General features: G+C 33.8%; 4 protein-coding genes across 4 annotated transcripts; 2 read left to right on the top strand and 2 right to left on the bottom strand. All coding sequences in view use genetic code 12, as the record gives it.

The window, feature by feature from the left end:
* Positions 1-140: 140 nt before the first annotated feature.
* On the top strand, positions 141-1019 carry CD36_17980 (elongation of fatty acids protein 2, putative; the record flags this gene model as incomplete). The annotated part of the gene is made up of 1 exon (XM_002418231.1): positions 141-1019. One exon carries the CDS (start codon positions 141-143, stop codon positions 1017-1019), a length of 879 nt encoding a protein of 292 aa, XP_002418276.1.
* Positions 1020-4566: 3547 nt separating this feature from the next.
* CD36_17970 (zinc finger-containing transcription factor, putative) lies at positions 4567-5721 on the top strand (the record flags this gene model as incomplete). Its single annotated transcript, XM_002418230.1, has 1 exon — positions 4567-5721. One exon carries the CDS (start codon positions 4567-4569, stop codon positions 5719-5721), a length of 1155 nt encoding a protein of 384 aa, XP_002418275.1.
* A 1504-nt stretch (positions 5722-7225) lies between these two features.
* On the bottom strand, positions 7226-7634 carry CD36_17965 (ATP synthase K chain, mitochondrial, putative; the record flags this gene model as incomplete). Its single annotated transcript, XM_002418229.1, has 3 exons — positions 7226-7253; positions 7321-7469; positions 7587-7634. The coding sequence occupies 3 exons, from the start codon at positions 7632-7634 to the stop codon at positions 7226-7228; spliced, it is 225 nt and encodes a 74-aa protein (XP_002418274.1).
* A 246-nt stretch (positions 7635-7880) lies between these two features.
* CD36_17960 (pre-mrna-splicing factor 3, putative) lies at positions 7881-9221 on the bottom strand (the record flags this gene model as incomplete). Its single annotated transcript, XM_002418228.1, has 1 exon — positions 7881-9221. The coding sequence occupies one exon, from the start codon at positions 9219-9221 to the stop codon at positions 7881-7883; it is 1341 nt and encodes a 446-aa protein (XP_002418273.1).
* Positions 9222-9808: the final 587 nt, after the last annotated feature.

Below are 9808 nucleotides of genomic sequence, written 5' to 3'. Positions count from 1 at the left end.
TTTCAACAATCACAACAAACACCAATACTAACGCCAAAAAAAAAAAAAGGTCTCCAATTTCTTCTACATTTTTTTTTTCACTTTTCCTTTTGAAAATCCAGTTTGTTCACTTTCTTCTTTCAATAACTTAACTACTGAACATGTCTTTACCAATTCCTACTTGGGAAACTCCATTTGGTATCCAATTATGGCCAATTTTTGATTTAGTTGCCTCCAAACTTTCTCAAGGAAAATTTGTCCCATCGGAATTTTTATTTATTAATGGTGTCACACCATTATCAACATTCCCAGAAGCAGCTGTAATCATTGTTATTTATTATACTGTTATTTTTGGTGGTAGATTTGTTATTAACACTTTGAACTTACCAGTTATAAAATTGAATGGATTATTTCAAATTCATAATTTATTTTTAACTAGTTTATCATTGACATTATTGATCTTGATTTTAGAACAAATCATTCCTATTTTCCATTCTGGTGGTTCATATTATTCGATTTGTTCTCCTAATGCTTATACTTCAAAATTAGTTGTATTATATTATCTTAACTACATTACTAAATTCATTGAGCTTATAGATACAGTTTTCTTGGTCCTTAGACAGAAAAAATTGACTTTTTTGCATACTTATCATCATGGAGCTACTGCATTGTTATGTTACACTCAATTGACAGGGTACACTTCGGTACAATGGGTGCCAATAGCTTTGAATTTGGCAGTTCATGTGGTTATGTATTGGTACTATTTCTTGGCTGCTAGAGGTATTAGAGTTTGGTGGAAAGAATGGGTCACCAGATTCCAAATCATTCAATTTGTTATTGATTTGGGAGTGGTTTATTACTCCACTGTTACTCATTTTGTTTATAAATATTCTGGTAAAATGAGAGACTGTTCTGGTACTGAAACCGCTGCTATTGTTGGATGTCTGATTTTGACTAGTTATTTGATTTTGTTTATCAGTTTCTACATTACTGTTTACAAGAAATCTGGTAATGCTTCCAAAAAAGTCAAGAAAGCTTAGAAAAGAAAAAGGTAGAACCCTCCATGTCAAGACTAGAGCGAATTAGTTGCTAAAAATGTTAGCTTCTCCTATACATTATAATTTTTAGATTCTCCCTCAATTGGATGAGTATACATACCTATATATATTTATATATAGATCCGTCAAGTTTAAGTTATAGTAATAAACCATTAATACAGAGATAAAATAACCAACAAGGTACAATATTCAAAAGGTAACAGTCAACTGTTTGTAGAGCTCAATGAATGCTTACTATAATTAGACGATTAACAATGATTGTCAGATTGAATTCAGTTATAGTACTAAATTGATGCAGTTCAAGGGACAGAATAAATAGAGAAAATTTGTAGTTCACCCTTTCAATATATGCCCCGCAGCTTGTCCGCCAATTTTTGTTCTATTTGGTCTTGTCTACTACCACCAAGATCTGCACGACACTTGTTTTGGTGCCACAAACTTAGAGAGAGTCAAATAGCTTCAACATGGTTAGTAATAATTCTATCAAGCTTCACATTTGAGATATCAATCTAGTAGTTAAGCACTATAGTTTTCATCATCTTCTTTCCTTCTGTCGATGGTAATGATTGGTCATATTCCATGAATCCCAACAAACTCAAACCTGTTTCTAATAACAAAGAAGAGAGAAAAAAAAAAAGTTCTCAAGTGCAACTGGTTTTGCCACACAGAACGGCAATAGTCGCACAATCCAATTTTGGAAGTGAGATTAACTCCGAGCCGTCCTAACACAATCGATCCATCCAAATTAAAAAATTACCAACTAAAAATGAAAACGACATTTTGTATTGTTCAGTTTTCTAAGTCTAAAAAATAGTAGTACTTGCATCCAGCCTTTCCGGATACTTGCATCCGCCCACACTTTGCTCCACGACGACGACGCACGACTTGTTACTTTGCATCGCCCTCCCTTCCCAGAACTACAAAATGAAACTAAGCGTGAACTATAGTTACCAGGTATATATATCAATTTCCGAAATTCCAAACAAAGAAAGCAACAACTCCAGAAAAATGGGCCATTTTCTTTCCAACTGAAACTAAATAACTTGGATAAACATTTTGAACGTAGTATCTTATAAATCCATCACAAAATTTTAATGCGCCATTTGTAATTATCATGTATAGTTTATCACGGAGTTACTTGAAGGTGTGAAATTATTAGTAAATCCGTGATCATTCTTCTTCTGATTAACTAGTATCAGCTCTTTGGCTGACTAATACATACCAAATAGGCAAGTTCGAACTTGTGGATATAGCGGCCTAAAATATTTTTCATAAATTCCATTAAATAATGGGTGAATGCCTATCCATCGGATTTCCTCGTTATCTTAGTATCGGATTCATAGTCGCATTAATATTTTGAGACAACAATGGTAACCCACAATTTGGAATATGCTTACCCCAAAGTAAGTCAAACCTAGACATTCCCTTATGTTAAATGTATACTAACAATGACTTCTTATATTTGGATCAGGCAACATATGTGCTATGCTCTTTGTTTCGTTGTTCTTTTTTATCTGAACTATATTATCCGCTAGTTCCACTTTTTTGTCGGTTATTCCTCCAAAATTATTGTAAAAAACTAATGGCTTTTGTGTTTTAGAGATTACTAAAATAACGCCATAAAAAAAAAAAAAGGAAGGACTTCTGCCGTGTCATGCGGAAATTATGGGTGATTCATTTACATGGCCGATACCATACATATGAAGCTGTAATAAAAGTGTTTGAATTGTTAATCCTAATGTGGTGTTTCTGTTCGCAATAGCCAACAATCCATAATACACTACCCGTTCTAAAGAATAATACATTCACGATTTCATCATCCCTAATCATTGCGGATAATAATCTCTGGTCACCAGTTTCTCCGTACGAGGTGTTTTGTCCGGATATAGCAAATCTAAGTACACAAAACCTCATACGTATCCTCTTCCTTTCACAACATCATCTTTTTTTATTTTTTTCTTTTTCGTCGTTTCAAACATACCACACAAAAAATACCTTTCATTGGATGAGAAAAGAGTTTCCCTTAAGCTTGATCAATAAGACTTCGGAGTTCATGCTAAAAACAATAAGAGTGGTGGGTTACTATCACGAAGACGGGAAGAAGCGACAACATTATGTGGAGGCTTTATATATTCATACAATCTTTTAACTTTAAGGTGTTGTTTCACCAAACGGTGGTGTTGAGTGGCTTAGATGAATTCCATTCGATTGACCACCATACCAAGAAAATACAAAAGACAAACATACAAAACCTACTTCCGTGAATATCGAACGCTTGTAAGTAGTTTTGTTAATCAAAGTTAAAATTCATATTTTAAGAAAAGAAAAGGAAAAAAAAAATGCAATAAAACTCATTTTGTATAGCCGTGTTGACAAAAAATAAGAAAATTTGTTAGGTTCGGCAATTTAAATCTGATCGGATATTTTTTTAACCACCTAATACGACAGAGCAATTATAAGTGAAATTAGAAATATACGGAACGAGAGGTTTTCAATTGTTGGTGGTAGTGGAAGGTGCGTGCGGCCACACAGCCAAAAGAAACTACGCCTTGACTAAAAATAAAATCATCTCGTTCCTAACAGTTAACTCCATCAATATCTGAATATAACTTCGCCCCTTCTTCCCTCCCTGCTCCTACTTTTATCAACTGACGCAACCACATCTACATTTTCTCCTATTTTTACTTTTCTTATCTCCTAACATCAGTTAATCGATACTTAAAATCAACCCACACCAAAAAAACAAAGTACTCTTGAAAGTTTAATTCTAAGTATTATGACATAAATATAAAAACAGAGACGAATAAGTTGATAAGTGTATTCTTCTTGTACTCTTGCTTCACATACAAGCCCCTCCGATTCTATCAGACATTATTGAGCGATTTAAATTCCAATCATGTATATATATACAGTGTTCGGCAATATCAAAAATTACAGCCGAGATGAATCTTCAAAAAGGGTAGTGTCCAAACAACACGACAAGAACGGAAAAGAAGGCTAAACAAAAAATTGCTTTTTTTTTTCACATTTATTTTTTTTTTGCGCGGATGTTGTTGTTGCTGTCTTTTTTTTTTTTTTTTTTTGCCGTTGCCATTATAGTTGGTGGAAGTGGCGGCGATATGTAACAATTGTTGCAACACAATCATAGAGAAAGCCAATCATTACTAATATTAATAAATTGTCTATTTTTTCTTGGAGGCGGAGACATTTATTGTAGTATGCGACATTCATTACCGTAAAAGCTGGGTCGGGTTTACCCCTATTCACATTAGCATTGTTTTAAACCACTCCGTAGTGTTATGTAATATAAGGCAAGGTCAGGTTTGAGTATTTAAACAGTTGTCAATCCTTTAGTCAATATGTCATCGTATTAGTCTTTTTTTTTTTTTTTTTGAAATTCACCTATTTGTTAATTTATCAGTTTTTATTTTCACCACAGACAACTGTACAACTTTTAATCTCTTGTGATTTCACCTTCATTACCTAAACTATATACCACTTTATTATTCACTACAAAACTAATTGTAACATGTTATCAATGGCAGTAAACCCAAGCAATTCTTTACCCTCACAATACTCAACCAAACAAGATAATTACAACCAGAATTACTGTTCTATAAAATCGCCCTCGCCAACCTCAACATCAACATCGTCGTCGTTAGCCATGACTACTCCACCACACTTACATAATCCACATGCATCAATAACCTTACCATCAATACATTCCTTAGATATCCCAGCATTTCCTCATTATGAGAAAGAATATAGTCGAGCTAGTGTATTCCAGAACTATTCCTCAAATTCACCTACGCCATCCAATAGTTCATATTCCCCCACTTTATTGATACCGAATAATGATAGACCGGCTTCATCATCTGCGTACTCAAATTCTTCAAGTACATTATTGTTGAGTCCTGGTGTTTCTTCTACACCCAATTTGAATTCTATTGCTCCTGTGTCAAGACCAAGAAGTACCTCAAATTTGACAGAAAATTCAGAACAACTGTTTGCCTCACCACAATTGCAACTGCAACCACAGCCACCAGTACTATCGAATGTCACTATTACATCACCTCAACTTCATGTTAAGTCAGAAAATGAGCAACAACAACACAGATTACAAAACTCCAATGGTATATTGTCTCCAAGACAGAATAAGAAAAATTGGAAACCAAGGAAGAAGAAGCAATGTCCTGAATGTAATTTGTACTTTTCAAATTTGGCCACACATAAATCAACTCATTTGAAACCAAACAATCGTCCTCATATTTGTAAATATTGTGAACGAGGATTTGCTCGACCAAATGATTTATTTAGACATGTCAAATGTCATTGGAAAGAAATCGGGTCAGATAAAGGACAATTTAAATGCCCTTTTAAGAACATCGATTCATCTAATAGAGATAATCAAGAAACAATAACAGCTACTGGTAATGGTAATGGAATACCTGATCATTGTTGTCATAATACTGGGATATTTTCTCGTTGTGATACGTTTAAAAATCATTTGAAGGCTATTCATTTCCAATATCCAAACGGTACGAAAAAGGAACAAAGAAACCAAGTCAATGGAAAATGTAGAATGTGTCAACAAGAATTTAGAAATGTTGATGATTGGATGCATAGTCATATAGAAACCAACCAGTGTCCTTATGCTATTAATTTGATTAAAAAGGAGCATTAAATGAGGGGATACAAGAGGGGTTAATTGAGGTTTATGTATAGCTTTTATATGCCATGAGAAATGAATACACATGTAATACTACTTGAATTTTTTTTTTGCTTTAGTTGATTATTGAAAGGGTTTATCATATTTAATGCAGGTACTCCATACATACAGAATTATCACAATACATGGACAGCTTTAGGGCATTGGATAATTTGATACAAGAATATATATACATGCTGATAGTGTTGGAAAAGTTCAGAGTGAGCAGTCTTCTCTTTAATCAATCATCATATATACGTTTCTATATGTTTTACTTAAAAATAGAAATGGTTATATCCGTCGGTGCATCCACGAGTACTTTACGAAGCGGTCATGTCGTTATTATTCTTGTTTTTTTCTTTGAGACATTTTCTATTCTTTTCATACCCACGGCTTTTCAAATTTCCGAATCTCGTCCCGGCCTTGACTTATTCCTCCTGCCACATGTACCGGATCAGCCGTTGTTGTTTTTTTTTTTTGTGGCCAAAAAAAAAGACGTAAGAATTGTCGTTCCATTCGATTGTTCCAAGTTTCTTAACCAAACAATGCTATTGTAATTATGATTCCTTCAGAGTAAAGGAACAAATTGTGCATGTTTATATTAAATGGTTAGAAAGTAACTATAGAGGCTAATTTGAATGAGTTTCAGTCTTGTTTCGAGTATTTTGTTTTATCTGCACCCTCCCTTCATGTGGAATGTATCAAGTAAATCGCAAAACAATGTTATGAATATTGAGGCTTGGTAAATATTTATGGCTATTCCCCCATATAGTATAGTACAATGGAGAAGTCAGAGTTTGGGTCTAGTATTATTCTCTCTTGAATCGCTCATTGTTGTTTCTGTTAGAAACAGCCCATTTTTACCTTCTTTCTTTTTGGTTATAATGTCAATATTTACTACCGCCGATGATTTGACAGCAACGTTAACATTATGCCGGTAACAATCTCTCCAGAGCTATAAGTTTTCTATAAAATAGAAAAGAGAATAGAACTATTGCCAATCGATAATTCAGACATTTACTCTCCAAGGAATGATTAGGAGCACAACCAATAAAGAACAAGGGTGTTACGTTAGTTGGCATTAATGTCAATTGCTTTAATAAAGAGAGGACAAAAGTGACAACCCCAGTTTCCTATTGTAATCAGTATAAAGCTAAAGCTTTGTATACCTTACTCATCCAGAAAGTAACCTTTACTAATTCATAATTGCAATACTTGATGCCAAAGTCTACTTGATAGCTAAAACTGATTACTAACTCGTCTTGTCTTTGTTTTTGATTAATATAGTGAAAAAAACCCTTTTTTAATGAATTGCAACTGGAAAGCTTTACTAATCTTTCATCCTCTAACAAAGACATCTTTTCTGTAAATAGTTTTCATTTCTATATTTTTAATAAATATATGTATATACGAATGTATGTATTATCTATGAATGTACTTTAATAGAAGATACAAATTGAATCAACCTCTCTCTGTAATATTACTTGCTTTCTTCTTTGGTCAAGTCACTAAAAAGTATCGATTGTTAGTACTCAGAATTTCGACAAGTAAATAAGGTTTAGTAATCTAACATACTTGATAAACTTTTCCAAATCAAAATCGTCTTCTTTGGATTGGACAATAGGAGCAACTGGTTTTGCTACTTCTTTCTTGGATTCATCTTTTGGTAAAAACTTAGGAATGGCAATACCTGCAGCTACAGAACCTAAAGTGATAATAGATAACTATATGGTGATAGGGGAGGGAGGTGAGATTTGTTAGTGTTGTGAAAAAAAAAAATAATAATAAAATGGATACACAATTGCCATGCCATTGGGTTTCGTTTATCTGTATATACATACTATATGAGCTGGAACTTGTTTACCAAAAATCGTATAAGCACCTGCCATCTTTCAAATAATTAATAATGTAGAAATTTGTTGGTAATGCAAAAAATTGTATTATGTTCTGAATATTCAACCTCCTCCACTTTTTTTTTCTCTCACACTTTTTCTTGTTGTTGTGACCACCACCGTTGCTCTCCAATTGGGAGACTACAATCGAAATACCAATTCCTTACTTCGCTTTTACCAAATACACACGACTCCAGTATTACAAATATATGTACATTTTTAACAACTACAAATCTTGTAAACCTATTCGTTTAAAGAGCTTGCTAATCGCCAATAGTTTTCAAGACCAAACTTCTTTAATACCGCTAGTGCCTCTTTATCGTCTCTGGAGTACATCATACTCCATTTCTGAAAATGCACTTCTGGCAACGAACCTTCCCAAACTAGAGAACATTTATTGTTGGATAAATCTTCAGTTGGACTGCCAGTCACTGATTGGGATACATTCTCCGTCCATTTTATTCTTTTCATCATCAATTTCTTATAATGACCAACTGATTTTTCTCCACCTTCAACAATAACTAAATTAAATTTAGGGTTTTTCAAACAAACCCCTACTAAATTCTCTTCTTGGGCACTGATATTGATTTTGAACAAATGTTTAGGATTAACCAACTTTTCTACTTTGTAAACTGTAGTATGAATGCCATTGGCCAAATCTTTTTCTTGTTTATTCCATAATTTTTCATGTTTTTGTTCCTTAGTCAATTTTCGAGCTTCATTCTGTGCCAAATGCTTATCAACACGTTGCTGTATTTCTCGCTTCACCCTATTTTCAACTGCAGTGGGATCTTTAATCGATTCATTAGTCAATACATTCATCAAATTGGATAATTTGACTTTGGGTGGTGGCGGTGGATCCAAACCTAACTTAATTCTATCTTGCTTTTCTTGTTGTCTGATTTGTCTTTCATTTCTTCGTATTCTTTTCTGCTCTTGTTTTGTTAAATACACTGGTTGTACTGGGGCGCTTAAGTCTCCAGTTTCCCAAATGGGATTGATCAATACAGGATGTTGAATATATGAAGTCACAGGTTGGGTTTCATCATCAAGGATTTTCCGTGAATCATCATCTATGTGCGTATAGTTGTTATCTCGCAAATATGGACGATCCCACCATTCAATCAATGGCTGCCCTTCAAGCTGATACAATTGTTCCCCAATGGTTTCATCTGGTATTAATCCTTGTTGTTTAATTGCCTCCAATTCTCGAGTTTGTTCATGTTCAATTCTCAATTTCTCTCTTAATTTCTCTCCCTGGGCCACATACTTCCCCCGTGGGATAAAACGCAACGGTTGTGGGATATGGCTGGATTTTTTATTACTAATAACCATATCGCTTTGATCGAGGTATGGGTTTAATGCAAGTGGGTCAAACCATTTTTGGTCCGATTGTCGTAGCGGATTATGATTTTTTGGTAATTTTGGTATATGTGTTGATCCTATGTTCCTCAATAATGGATGGATTTCTACATCAAGTCCAGTTTTATCATTGTTGTCATTATTGTGAACAAGTTCTTTATCTTGGTGAAGTTTTGCTTTTTTAACGTCTGGTCTGGGATTATCTCCAAATGCTCTTTTCATGATGAGTAGTAAAGAATTTATCTGTAACGACTGGCTTAACGTAGAGCAGATGTGCTTTGATTAAATGGAATGAAGTCGACGAGTAGATACTACTTTCACTATTGGAAGTACAAATGTAATGAGATGTTGTTGTGGGTATTTGGGTACACACACACGCATACAGTATGAAAAGATAGAAAAAAAAAAAAAAAAAAGACAAGTCCAGAACTTTCCCTTTTTGAGTTATATGCATCGTCCTACTCACTCACTCACTTTAAGTCCAATAGAAAGAATAATCAAAATTGCCCTTGAAAAATCAAATTACATTAAATTACTAAGGGAACAAGAAACCACACAGACAACAGTGGGCGCGAGAGCGAATGTGTGTGTGTGTCATACAACAGAGAAAAAAAAAAAAAAAGAATACACCATCCAACCCAACTGAATAATATTTTGAAACCATTTCCTCCCTTCCTTTTTTTTGCCTTCTTCTTCTTCCTCCTTTTTCTTTTTCTTGTTCCGTTAACAATTTATTACATTCAACATTAACAATCAATTGATATTTGAATCAAATCAAAATACATCCAAAGAATTAGATATTTACATTA

Source organism: Candida dubliniensis, chromosome 2 (genome assembly GCF_000026945.1).
Source record: "Candida dubliniensis CD36 chromosome 2, complete sequence".
Classification (NCBI taxonomy): domain Eukaryota; kingdom Fungi; phylum Ascomycota; class Pichiomycetes; order Serinales; family Debaryomycetaceae; genus Candida; species Candida dubliniensis.
Note: the sequence above shows the minus strand (reverse complement) of the source record. Positions and strands in the feature narration are given on the sequence as shown.